An 18,364-nucleotide genomic window follows, 5' to 3' on the forward strand; every position below is an offset into this window, starting at 1 on the left:
CATGCTAAGCACGCATCGTATGCTCAGAGTCGAGAGTTAGCGCATGGCGGATATCTGCTCATTTGCCGTGTCACTCTCTTGAACACCTTCCACGTAAATCAAAGTACATAATGACTGCAAACCCTTCATTATCAAACGTTAGATGGATCGAAGCAGTATCTCTGTAACTGCGTCAGCGCGCCTCCCACCTAGGCGCTACTTGCTGGAGTCCAGCGTCATCGGGTAGTTTATTTTGCACAAGAGTATGCATTGCACAATGGTGAAAAGCACCCGCATATTATGGGCCATGTCTCCACGCTATTCCTTTCATAGTTCAGAGTTGTTCTGATCCCAGAGTCGCGTGCTCCAACCCGACCGAGGACGCTGGCAGCTCCGTGGCGAGGTACAAGTTGCCCAGCACACAGTCTTCTGCGAGGGACGTTAAACACGGCGCTCCTTTAGCATTTGCAGGTGGGCAAAATTAAATCACAGACGCGAGCACTGTGACGTAGCTATAATGATTACAGCTGTCCCACGACGTAAAGTCACGAATTATCAGTTTGCAGTTATCATACGCGCGTGTCTGTGAAGTCTGCAACGGCAGGCACATGCTGAAATTGAGGTGAATAGTTGCAAGCTTTGTTGCTACGTGTCTCTCCATAATACATGTCGCTTTATTGCAAATAATAAAAAAGGCATTTGAAAACGTTGTCTCATTTCACAATACCAGGAATTCTCGATGCTTTCAAGAACCTCATTACGTTACTCGTTTTAAGATTGCGAACCAAGCTAGAACAACGCACACACAAGGGAAAGAGCACTCGGAAAATTTTAATGGAACTGAAACCCCCGAAGATCAGCCCCCACATAAGGAGTCAGCAGACAAAACAATGTAGCTACGGCTTGTATAAGAAACAGGTGCTAACCTGAGAGCGACATGGAACTCTTTCTCTTGATTCCTGCCTGAATGACTTTCGTATTCCTTCTACGGGCTTTTGAATGCACTGAATTTGTCAGACAATGCCATACAATAGCGCATACGTATCGCAAATATGTGTGGTAAGATCATACGAGCCCTACTGCTTTCAGTAAAACTTTTTGGGGAGCATTTGTTTCGGTCCGGCTGTACGGTTGTTCCGCGGCGCAGAAATCGCTCCTCTTTGAAGAAAAGAATGCACCGTACAAGATTGAGGGGCGCACTCGCGCTTCCATAGAGGGAGAGCAAAACCAAAATGAACGCTATGTTTTCGTCCCACACACACCACGTTTACACTATACAGTCTGCATACATGTCCACGAGCTGTATACACAGCCGAAAAGAAACGAAAGACAGATACAGAGTTAACGGGAAGCAGCAACTGAGAAATTTATTTACAATTCAGTATATACAAATACATGCTGTCTCAACCAACATCACCTACAGAAGGCATGCCTATTGCCTCCTCTACCTCCTTTGCTACGTGGACATATCAAGTCTGAAATCGTCTGGTTGTGAATCGGTGTTCTGCGAAATCAACAACTCGCCAAATGATCGCAGGCAATTTGAAACTTGAAGGCCTGAATCTGTAGACAAAGAGTGCAACACGCTTTCCAGAAAAGCAGTCTTGCGGAAAATATGGGACCATATTGTGCTTCATTTTGAAGTGTTCCATATGTACAATGTATACTACATTAAATATGCACTATGCCTACAAGTTGATCGTGCCCTCCTAGCCGAGGACGGCCGTTTCGTCCTACTTGGGACTCTTCAGCCCGGCGCAGGGAAGTAACACAATCCTGGGTTGGGTCTTGAGAGTATGCTCTGTGGCTGCACGTGGCTGTGCCTATGTTTACCAGTTGATCGTGCACTCCCAGCCGAGGACGGCCGTCTCGTCCTACTTGGGACTCTCGAGCTCGGCACTATATACACTATATACATTACATACACTATATACATTATATACACTATATACATTACATACACTATATACATTATATACACTATGTACATGCCTCCTCGCCGTAATGCGTAATTATGGTCCCTGGCGTGGCGTCGCTTCCCTAGCCAGGGCAGCCAGGAAGGCCCGGAACATGGCTTCGTTCTTTAACCATGTGATACAGTGTTAGAGAATACCCAAGACACGTCATAACGTATGTGATGCAAATGATTACCCGTTGCTGGTGAGCCTCTTGCTGGCGTACAGAGGCGGTGATAGCCGCCGCAACGTTGTCCAGGCCCGCCGCTACCCTCTCCATGACCTGCGTATGCTACGCGACCGCAGCCATTAATTAATTCATCAATCCGGGCGTGCAGCCGGCGATACACACACACAAAAAAAACACACATCATTACGCATTGCGATGCAAATGATTACCTGCTGCTGATGGACCTCCTGTTGCCGTAAGGAAGCAGTAACTGCAGTCGCAATGCCGTCCAGGACCTCTAAGACACGGTCCATTGTGCGGGTGTGCTGCGCGGCCCCAGCCATCAACTCGTCAATGCGAGCGTGCAGTCGACTAGGCTGGGGACGCGGTGGGCTGTCAGGGGAGGCTGCGAAAAGAATGGCTCACGTTAAAAAATGTCCTACACCATTCAGTAGAGTGTGTGTGTTTGTTTCCTATAGTCAGAATAAAAAAAACGTGGAAGATCCTCAAAATACCGTCACCTGTCGAGCTGTGTCGGGGAGGTTCCACTGATGGAAGGGACCAGTCCTCCTCGTCCGACTCGACATCCTCCACATCATCCATATGCACGGCAGAAGCACTGGGCGCCGACGAAGCAGACGTACTCGGACGCGGCTCCGACGACGTACGTGGCGCTGAGGACGTGCTGGGCTGCGCTGGCTGAGGCTCGGGACGCCTGCACTGGTTGCGGTAACACATGTCATTACAAAAAATATCGCGTCGACGAAAACCATCAAATACACACCGCTACAAAACGTCACTTACGAGGCCGCTGGAGAGACGTCGGTTGGACGAAAAGCTCTCCACTCTGCAGGCCCCCAGGAGCTGTAGAGCACGCGCATCAATGTCGTTGAACTCGCCAACGGCGTCCTCAAACGTCCTCACGTTGCCGGTCTTGGTGCACGCCGCCTTCCAAGTTGAGTACTTGAGTTTGATGGTGCGGCGCTTATTAAGCCACACCGTCCGCCACTGCTGCGGCGTGCGGCGGTATGACTGACCCTGGTTGAGAGTGTCAGCCAAGGCCCGCCACTCGGCCTCCAGGCCCCCACCGCCACGCGGATGACCGGACATATCGTCCGCGGGATTTGCCAAGTGCCTGTTGGCTTCCATGTATGAGATAAGCGCCTCCATGCGCTCCTGAGACACTTGCGGACCACGGACACGGGGCCTCGTGGCCGCAGCTCCAGGTGGTGCGCCTTTGCTCGCCATTAGTGGAAAGGAAAATGGAACGAAGGCACAAGTTCATTGTTGCCAACGTTGCAAACGCGCTGTCCACCAGAGCATATAAACAGTCCTCCCGGAATTCGTTGTAAATGTACCCTTCAATGCCCTATTGTAGCTCTGTCTTGCGCAGATAATTGTACATTATTCGCGCTTACCCCCAGGTACAGAACACACTTAACATATATTTTGTGCTGGAGTACTTAAAATCTGCATAAAATGCTCCATGGGTTACAAACCACATACAGGGTGTCTCACCGAAAAAGGACCAGTGGCTAAAAAAAACCCGGAGTGCTGGACACAAATGGAGCCAAATGTACGTGTTTGCCAGTTGCCAGTTGTGTGATCTATCAAAAATTTTTTTTTTCGGCCCTTCTTAATTAATTAGCGATAATTAATTTTCTAACTTTTTCATTATAAAACATACGAAGTTGTTCCAATGAGAACATCTGATCTCTTCCTCCTCATCATCCTGATCATCCTGATACCAAAGCCGTTTTCAGAACAAATATCCGTTCGATAGACCGTCCGCAAAAAAATTGTGAAGGCACACCTTTTTTTTCTTTTCTTTATTTCGTTCATTGCGCATCTTCGAAGACGCGTATTTCCTGTATTGTATTATATATATACATATATATATATATGCTGTCGAAACGTCGAATACCTCCTTTTAGTTTTTAATAAAGTTCCCCTTTTTTTCCTCGTCCTATAGAAGCATTGTCCCTACTTCTGAATCTTACTGAATACCTTTATTTTTTCGTGGTCAACCGCATTCGTTTATATATTTATGACTCATATATGACTCTGGAGAGCCCTCGTTAACTCCACTACATCACAGCCACATAAATATTTCGCTGTATGACGAGGTAACCCCTTTCGCAAGGTTCACCGCCGTGCTGTGTTGGCATGCACATTGGTAGCGTCATATTATGTAGGCACATTGCAAAATCGGTGAATAAATATGTTAACAGACTGTATGGGGTAACAGAAGTGGTGTAAACCATGACAAACACGCGCTCACAAACACGAACTTTTACTACCATGCGAGAAACGAAAACACCATTTAAGGACTACGCAGCAACGAACGTTGGAGACCATGCATTCAGTTTCGGTTTCGGGGCCGAAATGGTCACGTTTACCTGGGCGGCATGGCGGCGGCGGCGGCGGCGATAATGTTCAAGCAACCTTTTGGCGTGAACGGATCATTCGCGTTTTACTATTAAAGTTGTAAGTGTTTAAATTGTTGCGCTGTGCTTTATATTTAAGTCATGATCCCTATTCTTTTTCAACATACAATATATTCCAATCCGGTACATAGCGCCTCCGCAAATCCCAGATCATATCCACGTATTCACGGATGCTGCTAGGGAAAACTAGGGATAAATTTCCCTAGAAATGGGCGGGCCTTAAGGGCGGAGTATTTTATTGTAGCCCCACCTGGCCCCACCCTAGAGCTCGTGACGTAAAGTAATCGAGGTCGATTACTTTTGACGAGGATAGGGCCCCAAAGCGTCTCTTGCGGCTGTTCCTAATCTTCCGTCGCCCCCGTGCGTGAAACGGGCGGATGAACACGAAATTGGAAGCCGGATAGCTGATCCGAAGAGCGCGTTGGTGCGCTGCTCCGCGCAGGAAATATGTAAACCGAAACCAATTAATTACTCGAAAAAATCAAGTCTCTATGCGTTTTTTTCTTTCTTGGAATGCTTTTCGCTGAAGATCCCGTTGCATAAAACAGAGGTTCCAAGAGCGTGCGAAGTAAAGGCAACAAGTTATTAATTTAACATGTTTATTTAATTAGTGAGCGTATGCAAATGGGCCGCTCACTACTCAGTTCATGGCCGATGTCCCAAGGATCTTTACCAAACAGAAATTTCTTCGATGGCGCCACCTTTTCACGAATTATTCAGCCAGGGGACTTTCGTGAAACACCCTGTATATCGGCGCATGTTGAGCCCGTGCGTCGCGATCATCCGCAGATTGTGCATTTCAAAATTGTATTGTGTGTGTGTGTAGCTACGGCGTGTGGATGACTCTGAGGTGAAAAATTGCAATATACGCGGACATGAGTACACTCTTAGAAATGAACTTCACCGCATAGCACGCTCCTAGCCAACCATAATCTCGAATGACACCGTTATCTGCTCGGATTTGTTGAAAACGGGAGGCGTACGCCTTTTTTGTGACAATTATGAACCGCATAAGTGTCACAAAAAAGGCGTACTCCCCCTGTTTTCAACAAATCAGGGGAGATAACGATATCATTCGATATTATGGTTGGCTAGGAGCGTGCTATGCGGTGAAGTTCATTTTTAAGAGTGTAGGGTAAAATCGCGTGAGCTGTCCACGCGCGGGAAATTCGTGTTTCAGATATTGGGGAGAGGTGCGCTGCATGCTGGTCGTGAATCCTTCGCGTGACTTGTGTTGTGTGAAATTGTGTTTCTGAATACTCAGCTTTGGTTGAGTATAATTCTTCTTTTTAAGATTGAGTACGTGAGGAGCTTCACTGCATAACACCGAACCACTATGAATTTACTCGATCACTTCGTTTAATAAGCGTTGAAATCATTGGAGCGCCCATCAACGAGAGAAACAATCTTGAGCTACATCGCATAGCATCACTATGGGTTTTCTTTGCCATTCTGCTTGATAAACATTTAAGCAAATTCTTATGTTGACGTGCACAGCACACACTATAACAAGGATCTTAAGCTTGTTCGCAGAGGTGGGCAAAACATGCATGGAAGCCAACTTTAGTCTCTTTCTATGGAGAGATGGATATAGTGTGTTTTGTGATGTGCACGTCGTACCCTGAACATGCTTTTTAATTTCCCGTTAGTAACTGTGGCTATCAGTAGTGTGAACAGCAGAAAGGACTTCAGGCGGCGGCATGTTGATGTAAGCTGTTTCACGAGTACTAGTGTGTGTATTGTTCAGCAGCGGATTAGCCTCCTAATGCTGGCTCTCTAGCTACAAGTATGAACCAATAAGAAGTTGTGTAGAAATGAGTGACAAATGAGTGGCTTGCAGTTAGATTGGACCTTTTTCACACTCGTGTCATATCCTAGCGGCTGTCCAGCGAAACACGATCGGTGCGCGCTAAAACACAGCCACCTTAGAGTGCCTCAGCCTTCTTTGCAAAGAAGGCGCAGGTATCGAAGCACCCTACAACCGGCACCATCTATTGAATATGTAGGGAACCTTCTTCGGAGGCGTCTGGGTCACAGAACATGCGCTGAAGCATTGGAAAAAAGGTCCATTGCGAACCAATGAGCAGCAGGGTGGTAACTTGGAGGTGTGACCAGTGAATGACATGCAGTTACCATGGGCTAATAACAGTTGGAGTTTACCAGACTATAAAGAAGCTCGAGAGGTGATGGAAGTGACAGGCTAGAAGTATGAACCAATAAGCAGTTGGGTAGAAATCTTAACGTGAGTGGAAGTGACCATCTAGGAATGTGAACCAAATTGGTAGAAAGTTACAATGACCACTGCTAAGCTTATCTTATGGTGGAAAGGTCCAATAACCCTGGCTAAACTTGTCTCATCTAGAGATGAGTGGGAGTGACGAATGAGTGGCTTGCAGTTCAATGGACCAATAGCAGTTAGGTCTAGAGTTGAATGGCAGTGACCAATGAGTAGCTTGCAGTTAGACGGACCAATCGCGGCAAGCCTATGAGGGAGCTCTAGAGATGTGTGGAAGTGACCGGATAGAAGTAGGAACCAATAAGCAGTTGGGTGAGTAGAAGTGACCAATGAGAGGCTTGCAGTTAGATTGGCCACTGAGCGGTTGGGAGTGACCGCTTGCAGTTAGATTGGCCAATGAGCGGTTGGGAGTGACCGCTTGGAGTTAGATGAACCAATAGTATTTGGAGTCTACCGAGGGAACTCAGTTACTGGCTAGAATAACCAATGAGCGGTTGGGTCAAGATGTGAGTGGAAGTGACTGGATAGAATTATGGATCAATGAGTGCATCGATACATGACCGAGCAATGATCTCTATGAGGTGGCTGAACCAGTGACTAACCCATGCTCTATGATTCAGCCGGACCAATAAGAGGAGGCTGAACCCTGTTGTGCCAAATAAAGGTTGAAATCAATTTTGTCGTGTCTTGTGTGAAGCCGCTGCCTAGCGCCCGGTGTGGAGCCTATGCCGGACCGTCTTAGGAGTGACAAATGCATGCGGGCCAATCACTGTTCAGTAGGCTTAGCACGGACCAGCTTGAAGAGGCAGAACCATTAAAGGACCAGCGATCAGTAGGCTCAGAACGGGCCAATCAACGTGAAGGGTCAATCGGTAGGCCAATGGGTATGGAGCTAGGTTCCACCAATCAGAGGGCTTCGAAGTCTGAAAAATGTGGAGAGGAGCAATCAGGATCAGTAGGCTTAGAATGGACAATCAACGTGAAGCGGTGGCGTACCCGGCTATTTAGCATAAAGGGGTGGAAGTATGCTCACTAATCAGCGATCAGCAGGTTTAGCATTGGCCAACCCTAGTGAAAAGACCCCTCAGGTCTAATGTGTTATGGGACTGAGAGGCCCTCTCAGGTTGGTGGACTTCTCAGGTGACCTCTCAGGCTGAGAGGACTTCTTAGATTGACAGGACCTCTCAGGACCTCTCAGAAGCTAATGCCCAGATCTGACATCGGAACATAATGTTCAATTTCGCCGTCTACGCTTCACCTGTCGTCGGAGCGGTACAATCATACAGTGCTATGATACACCAGAGATAGATACAGGCAAGTACATGTCACAAAACTCCACATATATTGAGTTCCATCGATTGTACAGATACTCTCAAGGCATGCACACTGCTATCAGATTATATAACAGTTATTTCAAATGTCTTGCAGAATTGTTGAAGGATCGCTCGCAAGAAACTACACGAAATGGTAAATAGCAGCAACAGAAACTAGATTTAGCACTTACATGTCTACGAAAGCATACAGTCATCGTCCACAAAGCGTGAACTCATGGGACGCATATTCGCAATGTCCGCATACAGCGGCGATGAAAAATATTCTTGAGGAACTCTGCGTCTCGGTGATCAAGTTCGTCTATTTTACGTATACTTGGGGACTCGCGATGCACCGTCTAGTTTCCCTTGCTTGCGAAAGACGCCAACTAACTGGCGAGATTGGGTTCTCACCACCTTGGGTTCTCACCACCTGTCGCTTCGTACGAGATTCATCTGTAAGAAATACCATTTCAAAATGTCAGTGTAAGTAAGTGTGTAGGCATCGAAATATATAACATACCGCTTGGCACAAAGCGCCGTTGGTAACCTAACGTGGTTGGTAATCTTCCTATCGGCGCTCATCATGCGTGTCTGCGAACAGTGGTAGAACCGTAAAGTGAACAGGAATGCCTGTCACTCACAAAAGCATATTTGACACATCGTCTACATATCTCAAAAACAGTTAGAATCCCGAAGACAAAACGCAAATTACTTGAGATCTGCGGCCGACGTCCTCACACTTCAACGTTTCAAAACTGACTGATTGAACCGCTGGCGACTGGCCGAAACGCTTCCACTTACGTGCAGTGCAATAATGCACGGATTGCAAGAACAATACCTTCAAGGGGGAACGGCAATACAAGGTTATCACGGCACGTGTTCCTTGGAGGAATAATGCACAACATGTGAAATCTTGCAAACTATTTTCCAAAGCGGACGAGGTAGCATGTCCCGCGTCGCGGAAAACATGTAGCAACTTGCTCTGGGAGGTGTTGCACGACGCACTGTCGCAAAGCTGTCTGAGAGGTCCCCCCAAACCCCTCAGGGCTACATGAATGATTCTACAACGTCTTCCAGATTTTCTCTAAAAGGTCCTTTCATACCCCTCTGTGCTGCCTGAAAGGTCCTCTCAGACCCTTCAGAAGTGCTAAAGGGTCCTACCAGACCTTTCAAGATTTCTGGAAAGGTCCCCTCAGACCTCTCAGGAAATTTTGAGAGGTCTCCTAGACACATTTTCGATAGGGAATCAACGTGAAGTGAGCGGACCTAAGGGCGATGAATCAGATGGCTTCGAATTGGCTTGTGTTGGATTAGAACTGGATTTTGGCTTAGAATTGAATTAGAAATGGATTAGAATTGTCTTCTATTGGAGTAGAGAAAATCTTGTCTATCGGCTCTCTAAGTATACTACTTGTGGGTGCATTAACAAAGATGGGTATAGCTTTCATGATGGCTGTGTGTGCGGCAGCTGATGTCTTTCTGCGCGCTTGTTTGGGAAGCTTCTACTCTACCCTGACACATATACAGTAATATCAATGTTATACTGCTGCCCGCAAGTGATGTATGCTGTTGGTTCGGGGGTCTTGTCATTGAGGAATAATGACACAGTGAATAGTGACACAGTGAGGAATAATGCGACCGACTTGATTGAAAGCATTGCTGCACGTTAGCTCTGTTCTCCAGCGATTACGCGCTGAACCGCGCTTGCATTTTTGTAAAACAACTTTAATAAATTGCAGTTATAGCGTGATCGTCTCCTTGGTTTTGTCGCATATTGTTCGAGGTGCTGGAGTCCACTTCATCTGCATTCTCTTTTCCCCAAGTCGTGTAACCCTCCCCCCGTTGGACTATCGCGCCCTCTAGCGGTTGTGACCCACGGTTCGGAAGACACTGAGGTATACTATTTAGAAAATGGTTAAAAATTGTGCTGTTCGATATTTCATAATTTAAAAGCGAAAAAAAAAACCGTGCCTGAAACAAACAAAACGACGGCACAAAACACAGCACAGACTGACAAACAATATTTTGGTTGCAGACCTGCTTCTTAAATAACCTGAGCCAGCAACGCGCTCTTCTGCAAGGTTACCGTTTTGCACCCTCAAGCCTGTCTAGTGCCTTTAGCTTTTCGAAAGTACAGGACTTATGAAGAGGCCCTCCTCTTAGCAACTTCCGAAAATTCCTCCACTCGATCAGTTAGCAGCACTGAAGGCACACTCAACGTACCTATTCCCCGATTATTTTTATCTGTAATGCTTCATGTTATAACAATGCACCGACCTTATTACTCTTATATAAAATAAGCAGCTCTGGTTCAATGTGTCATGAACATGTGCAATATTGCCAGCACCGTTGCCCTCTTACCACAAAGAGAGCCTCACAGAAATAAAACTGCAGGTTGTCAAACGCACATAAACAGTGCTTACATTGGTTGTGGTATTCATTCATTTAATCTTCGTGCCAGAAAATTCCAAATCAAACTCAATTGATTAATCCATTTAAGCTAACCTGTCTATCACAGGACCAGTTATTTCCCCAGAAATTCACTGCTGGGGGGGGGGGGGGTGCTAAGCTTTCAAGGGGGGGGGGGTCATGCTTGGTGAAGGTTCCACTTACGGAATTTTTCTTAGACACGGAAAGAATCGTGGCACAACGGTGACATATCTGCACAGCTTTCCCGGTTTATTTGTACATGTTTACTTAGAACGTTAGAAGCAGAAAAGACTGAATCTAGAACAAGATAATAGGTTCAATTTCAAGCCAGGACAAATTGTACAGAAAGTGGCTGTGAGAGACCCTCATGTCTCAATATGTAGTCAACATTGATACTCCTGTCAAGAAAACGATGGATGTTGTCAACAAACGTTACCAGCTGTGCTTTGAAAATATCGCAATTCCTCACAAACATATTAGGCACAGGCTTGTATGTAAAACCAACAAACCAGTCTCAGCATGTACTTTACCTACTTCCCAATCCGTTTCTAAGAAATTATGTAATAGTGGTGTGGAGGTGACTCTACTTGATGCAGTTTGGTTGCTGATCGAAGCTTAAAATGCTTATTTGCATAACTATTTACAGCTGTTTAACTGAGAGACAACATTTGGATATGGGCCTGGTGTGGACCGTCCCTAGATGCTGGGAAAATGACTTACCTTGTTCTGGGGCCGTTTGCACAAAGCTCGGTGAGGACACTCACGGCCCAGAATTTCCTCCGACATACCACGTGACCTTTGAGTGGATTGCACGAAGCGCGCCTGAGGTGAGAGTGTGAGGGAGACTCTCTCTGAGCCTACTCTCGCTGCTGGAGGAAGCTACATAGCTTCCTCCAGCACCCTGAGTGACTTTCTCCCACTGTGCAACATAGACGCCGTTCGACGAGACACAGACGTCTCGTTTTGATGCGGCGGTCGCTTGCTAGGCAAAGGGTATTTCGTGATCGTCGAAACCCTTTCGAGATATACGACGACGACGAGATGTATGAACGCTTTCGCTTCCACCACCGCGGCGTTACTGTGATTGTGGACTTGGTGCGCGATAAAATGGAACGGAAAACAAAGCGTAGCTGCGCCGTACCAGTGGAGCTGCAAGTCCTCGTTGCGCTGAAATTCCTCGCAAGTGGAAGTTTCCTCATAACGTGTTGAGACACCGTTCATGTGCACGTGTCCACTGCGAGCCGGATTGTTCGTGCCTTTGTGCTGGCGTTACTTCGTCACCTCCACAAGTACGTGCGGAAAGTGCACAGACTTAATTAAACAAACTATTTGGTTACGGGACGTGCGGTAGACGCGCTTTTTGGTGCATTGATTGTTACTGTATTGCAGGCCAGGGGCATTAACCACATGCGGCTTGCCGCACTCGCCAACCACATTTCTATCGCATTGCTTACTAGTGATTTTGTTTTCTGATTTCGGTTAGATTCTGACAGTATCCCGTCCTTCTTTCCTGAACTGCGACAACATATGATTTTAAATGCACAAAGAGCCCTTAGTTACTGTGGCAACAATACTTCGCGCAGGTTCCCAACTGGTGACGAAGCAGGCTCTGTGAAGGAAACGTTTCTACGAAAAGGTGGTTTTCCTGGAATTGTGGGTGCTGTCGATGGCACTCACACTCGTATTCAAGCTCCTATACAACATGAGGAAAACTACATCAACCGAAAAGGCTTTCACTCCCTGAATGTTCAAGTGGTAGTGGATGCCAATTCGTACATTACAAAAGTTGTGGCTAAGTGGCCAGGCAGCGTTCACGACTCCCGAATACTTCGAAGCAGCATCGGAGAACGCTTTGAAAGTGGCCACATTCGAGGCATGCTGCTCGGCGACAGTGGGTACCCGTGCAGGCCGTGGCTTATGACACCGTTTTTAAGACCAAATGGGCATGCCCAGGAGATGTACAATGAGGCACACAAAACGTCACGGTCAGTTGTTGTGGAACGGTAAGCAATCTGGATCAGTTTGGTAACCACATTTATGGATTATTCTATGTCTCTCTTTCAGAGCAATTGGTCAGCTGAAGAGAAGGTTTGCTTGCCTCCATGGAGAATTTCGGCACCTGAACGTTGCTGTGGCATTGTTGTTGCGTGCTGCATCCTCCACAATCTGGCAAAGCAGCTGGGAATTCCTGACGACAGAGCTGAGCCAGAGCTTCAGGATGACTCTGATGAGCAAGAGCCACAACGGGCACCACAAGACGGGGTGCACGTACGAAACTTGATTGTGCAGCGACATTTTACGTGAGGTAGGGAGCAAGTAAAATTCATGCCTAGATGTAGGGCTGCCACACAACCCCCAAAATATACACATTGCTCATTATGCGTGCAGCATTTTATTCAAGTATTCAAAACAAGTAGAGCACTACATAATGATGCTCAGCACTAGACAATTGATACCCAGAAAACTGATACAATTGATATTTGATGTAAACATGTGACTGACATGCTGAGAGACGTATGTTCATCAACTTCCACATAAACAAACAAAGGTATTGTGTCACAGGAATAAAGTACATATACTAAACATTTTGCAAGCATGTTTACTGACATGCTTACATGTACTTGCTAAAAAAGATTTATTCTTTCTTCTGTTTTTCCAACTGTCCTCAAAGAAATTCAGTCATGTAAAAAAAAGCATTCTGTGCCTGGAGCATTGTCACTACTCCCTGTTCGTAAAACATCTTTCTTTCCGCCAATGCTTCTATTTCCAGCTGGAGTTTTTGTTTTTCCAATTTCAGGACCTCATCATATAACTGTGCAGATGGCTCCTTTTTCTTTCTACGAGCACCTGCACTGCGACTGCGGCTTCGACGTGGGGCTGACTGCGGAGGGCTACCTCATGGTAATTTGTGGACACCGGGGGGGGGGGGGGGGGGCAAGGACGGCACAGATGGTTCTGCTGACTCATCTGGGAGAATGTCAGTAGCTGCGTCAATGGTGGACCAACCCTCATCTCGCTGTGTGGCCATCCTGCAGTGATACAGAACGTCCACAAGATATGTGATGGGTAATGCATCGCCATATGTGATTTGTAGCCTTACATGCTACAATTTGTGTCATCTTGACTGATTTTCCAAATAAAGCTGAATACTATTGTACACAATGCCGTATCGTAACTTACAGCAGTTCCTCTGGAGTCTCTGCGCTATCAATCCCTCCAGCAATCCCAATGACGCCTGCCGACTCTGCCCCTATGACGTCAAGGACAGCGGACATGACAGGTGGTATACCTACAACCTGGCCCTTTTCACCTAAAAACAAAAAAATCATGTTGCCAATCTCCCTTTCAAATAACTCAGCTACCTCAAAAACGGATTTGTTGTGCTCAGCTCTCCCACTCCTCCACTAACTTTTCGTGAACGCATCCCCATGAAGGCATTTTTCTTTCTTTTTCTCGTTTTTGATGGTGACGCAGTGGGAATTGTGACGCAACTTCACATAACGGCAAATGAATTTAAGATAAGGATACGTCGTCGTGTGTACTTACCTGTCTTGTTCATGTTTTTTCGAATTTCGGAGTATTGCCTCCGCCCCACTCGCGTGTATACGTTGTCCCATCTCTTGACCTCCTGCTGCGATCTGTGGTGGTGGGGAAACCTACTGTTCAAACCTAGCGTGACGTCTTCCCACGCTTTGCGTTTCGTTTGGGTTGTCACGTCTTTCGAAAACTTTTTGTTTGTGATATGTTTGCGCGGCTCGACCTCATGCACCAGTTGTAGCGTTTCCTCTTCAGTCCAATTCGGTGCCTTTGGTTTTTTTGCTTCAGCGGTTGCCATCGTACATCGCATGCACTACTCACGCCGTTGGCCACGTGAAAAAGTTTACCGCGTGTACTTGAATCTCCTCGGACACCTATACCGGCAGTGATTGGTGCAGAGCACTCAAACAGAAGGCGGGGCTAAGTTTTCGCGTCCGGCGATGTCATGGCAACGGAGGAAACGCATTCGTGGGGAGACTTTGCCTCCAAGAGCAATCTCACGTGAGAACCTCTTTACCGTCGTTTCGAGCAAACCACTCGGATGATTTTTTTTTTCGTGAGGGAAACTCTCCGCGTGAGTCTGCTCAGGCTCAGAATATTCTCAAGCGTTTCGTGCAAACGACCCCTGGTCGTCATCCTAGGATATGACTCCAAGCTGGGACTCTTCATGGGAAATATATGCACCTACGCCTAGATAAATTATGTCGGACTGTTTATTGATGTGCTATTAACTAATTTTACGCTTTATGCTTAGTATTCAATCTACTCTACACTCTTCGCGTTTCTGAGAAGCTTAGAGCTCAAATAATCCCTCCTGTGTGAATATCAGCTACTTTTTTCTTAAAAGCCTGAAATACACAAAACTACTAGCCAAATTACCGAGCACTGCACACATAACTAAAGGGTACTCCCCTATTTGACATGGCATACTGAATATGAGCGTGTTCCAGAGCCACGAACTATATTTTTAATTAACATTGCTGTACGTTAATCAGCACACATGAAATTCGCTTCATAAGTTTATAGATGCAAACTCATTGGTTGTGATGCGAACTACTCATGGGATAACATGAACTAGCAGTTACGTCACTAGCAGTTACGAATTTTCACTGAACCCTGCAATTCAGCAATGCAATTCACATCATGGTTGCAGAAAAAAATAAGGGCATGTTTCTGCTATTACTTGGTATAGAGTTGAGACTTGGTACTGCGACGACGGTCATTCCCGTGGATTTTGTAAATAAAACCATTTTAGGATAATAACGAACTCCTGTCACAGACGTAAGCTACGAAAAGTAGTAACTGAAGGAAGCTGGTCACAGAATACAAATAGTGAGGCATTTTAAAATAATTTTTTCCTTGATCTTTTCAAAGTTGCCCAGGCAAAAATCTGGAATGGGTCCACTTCAAGATGGTTTATTGGACAGGTCCCACTCTGAATGTGGGACCATTTAGTGACTGGGACCAATTGAAAGTGGAACCAGTTTTACGATGGTCCCACTTGAAGTGGACCAGGGGAATTGATCCAGTGATCCCCTCTGCTAAGTTGTCCAGGATCCGGCCACTTAGCAGCTGGAACCACTGAATGCATTACCGAAAATAATGCGTAGAAATACACATATTGCTACTGTTTATTCTGCTAAAAGCATACACTGAGCAGAAAGAAATAACCGATACACATATATATGTGCGTACTATGTAGTATAAGTCGGATCACTCACTCAGTCTAGACAAGGCATATGCCTGGCTGCGCGATGCACTCACATAAGGAGCTTTACGTTATGTTGGCCACCTCACATCTTGTATTTTTTCAGAGAAGATGACACATGACACCCCTGTTTTCCATGCAGGTCGCGATATATACCCCCTTCCTCTTCACCATACGTTCGGAATCTTCTTATCCTGTTTCTCTTCAAGTGTTTCCCAAGTTTCTAAAATGAAACATCTAATTAATAGTAATCAACACATCACGGTCATCACTCTTACCTGTGAACATCAGAACAAGCACTACGTGCAGTCCGGGTGGCATTTCACCGTCCATTTCTTCCCCGTACGCAGAGTTACGTCTTCTTAGCGTCAAAGCTCTTCCGGGAAATCTACACTGTGTTGCGCAGGAGCCATTGTCATCGCATTGTCTTAGAAAGCGCACAAAAACACGCAAATACTGCGCAGGAGATACACGATCCCTGCCACGGCAATTGAAGACAAGACCAACTGCTGCGACGCGTCCAAGTTCCAGCCAGGCTCTAACAGCTCCTCATAGAGCCCATAGTTTGAGATAATTCACACAACACTGGGCACACGACCAATGAGAGTGCAACGTTGTAGAAATTATGCATAACACAGGGGTGACACAAACCCGCCATTATTGTAACTACCCTCAAGCGGGTGCTTTTGGCAAAACTGTCATCTTGTCCTGGTCGCACGTCATAGAAAACACCATTTTGAGGTCATGTGACTTTGTTCACATGTCGTTTTGCCGCTTACCGACATATTTCCATCGTCATAAAGCCAAGAGATTAAGGTAGTTTGCCAGGGTAAACTATGCGGTGCTCCTTCCGCAACATGGTAGGCCATTTTTCCTTAGTTTAGGTACATCGCATCGGCTCAGTTGGTCCTAACGCGCGGTTATCACATCTTTGAAAGTCGTCAACACCACGATGCCTTACGTGCAAATCTGTGCGTTTTACTGCGAGATTATCGGATAAAAATAATTACCGTGATCGAAAGGCATCGAAAACGTCACGCAGAAACAACGACCGCATTGCTTACAAACGCTTTGGGCGCTGATCACGGGCGTCGTCATCTTTAAGATCACGTGTGCCTTGACGTTTGCTGTGACGTGCGACCAGGACCTGTACAGGATGCATTGCGTTCGCCCAGCACGCTTTCGTCTACGGAGCAAAACATTGGATGCCACCCCTGTGATGCACAGCCAGTCGGCCAATCAGGAGCCTTAACCTTTGGCTGACCTTTCGGCCGGTTCTGGCTACCATCGACTTCTGCTGGATTTCACGCTTGCCGCCGTTACCCGATATTCAAAATAACTGAAGCTTCTTTTGTCTAAAAGAAATATTTATTTGACACAGAGCACTGATTCAAAGATCTGATACATGGGTGCATTGTGAATACAAAGTCCACTGCGTTGTTGGCACATTGTAACCACGTTCGAACTTGAAGCAGAACGAACACATCGTTCATTTCTTAATACCAAATCAGTCTCATGAGTGCGTACCATTTTATGATGAACATCTTCTTTTGCTGCTTGCGGAGCGGAAAGCGCTTTTGTGGCACGTAATCCTATCTTTGTTGTCAGCCCTCGAAATCCGACGGCGCCCGAAAGCTTTCTTCACTCTCCAACCGCTTCAACTCACGAAGCATTCCAGTTCCGGAGTTGATAGACTCTTCGTGGGATAATAGTCGTGTCCAGGAACAGCACAACGCGCGTAGAATCACATTGACGCATGAATAAACCAGCAAACATATTTATACAAACTGTTCTGTCGATTGACATCACCGAAACACGGAACACAAGAGGACGCCGCGCCGGCCGAGACGTGTTAATTCTGAACTATCCTGAAACGGCCGCTGCGACGCTGCACGCACATGCGTCTGAACCAAGGTATATTTAAACAGGTAGCGCAACTCCCATAGGCCTCTGTGTCTTCAGAATGACGCCATGATTGAGACGGTCAGCGCCATCCATCCGTTGCGCGGACTACTACGATTGTAAATAAATGACGTCAGAGATGACGTCACTAGTATGAATAATAAGTAGTGCATAATTAGCCATGCACGTTTACATTGGCCCACTTCGCTTGCTTTGTATTCCCTTTTCAGCGCCCAGTCAATAATACCAGACGAGAACACAGAAAAATAAAGCATATCAGGTTTAATGAATCATATCAATTCCAAATACATACGGTTATAACAGATTTTGACAACTCCAAACAGAAAGACATCGTGATGACCATACAGAAATTAGGAAGGCTCACATAAGGCCCATTTCTCACCTAGAGCTATACGTACACCTAGTGATTAGACATTTGCATTTATTCAATGAGTGGCCGTTATAAGTCCATTGCAACAAAACACGACATCGTTGGTGCACAGTTGGTTCCTGCTAACACTCACACTATCATGGCCACTCGTCCCATGACGAAATCTTTTTTGTCGCGGGCCCAGCAACAGGGGATGCATTGTATTCACCTGTTTACACGTGTTAATCTGGGTCTACACTACGGAGATATGAACGTCGATTCCTGTTTAACCCAAAGAGTGTACGAACTCCGTATTAC

The 18,364-nt window shown here is 46.2% G+C and overlaps 1 protein-coding gene across 1 annotated transcript; it reads left to right on the plus strand.

Annotated features, from left to right (window-relative positions):
- The first annotated feature begins 12,056 nt into the window (after positions 1–12,056).
- Positions 12,057–12,810, plus strand: LOC135392383 (putative nuclease HARBI1). Its single transcript, XM_064623099.1, has 2 exons — positions 12,057–12,532; positions 12,594–12,810. Exons 1-2 carry the CDS (start codon positions 12,057–12,059, stop codon positions 12,808–12,810), a joined length of 693 nt encoding a protein of 230 aa, XP_064479169.1.
- The last annotated feature ends 5,554 nt before the right edge of the window (positions 12,811–18,364 follow it).

The sequence above is a fragment of the Ornithodoros turicata genome, chromosome 4, assembly GCF_037126465.1.
Source record: "Ornithodoros turicata isolate Travis chromosome 4, ASM3712646v1, whole genome shotgun sequence".
NCBI lineage: Eukaryota > Metazoa > Arthropoda > Arachnida > Ixodida > Argasidae > Ornithodoros > Ornithodoros turicata.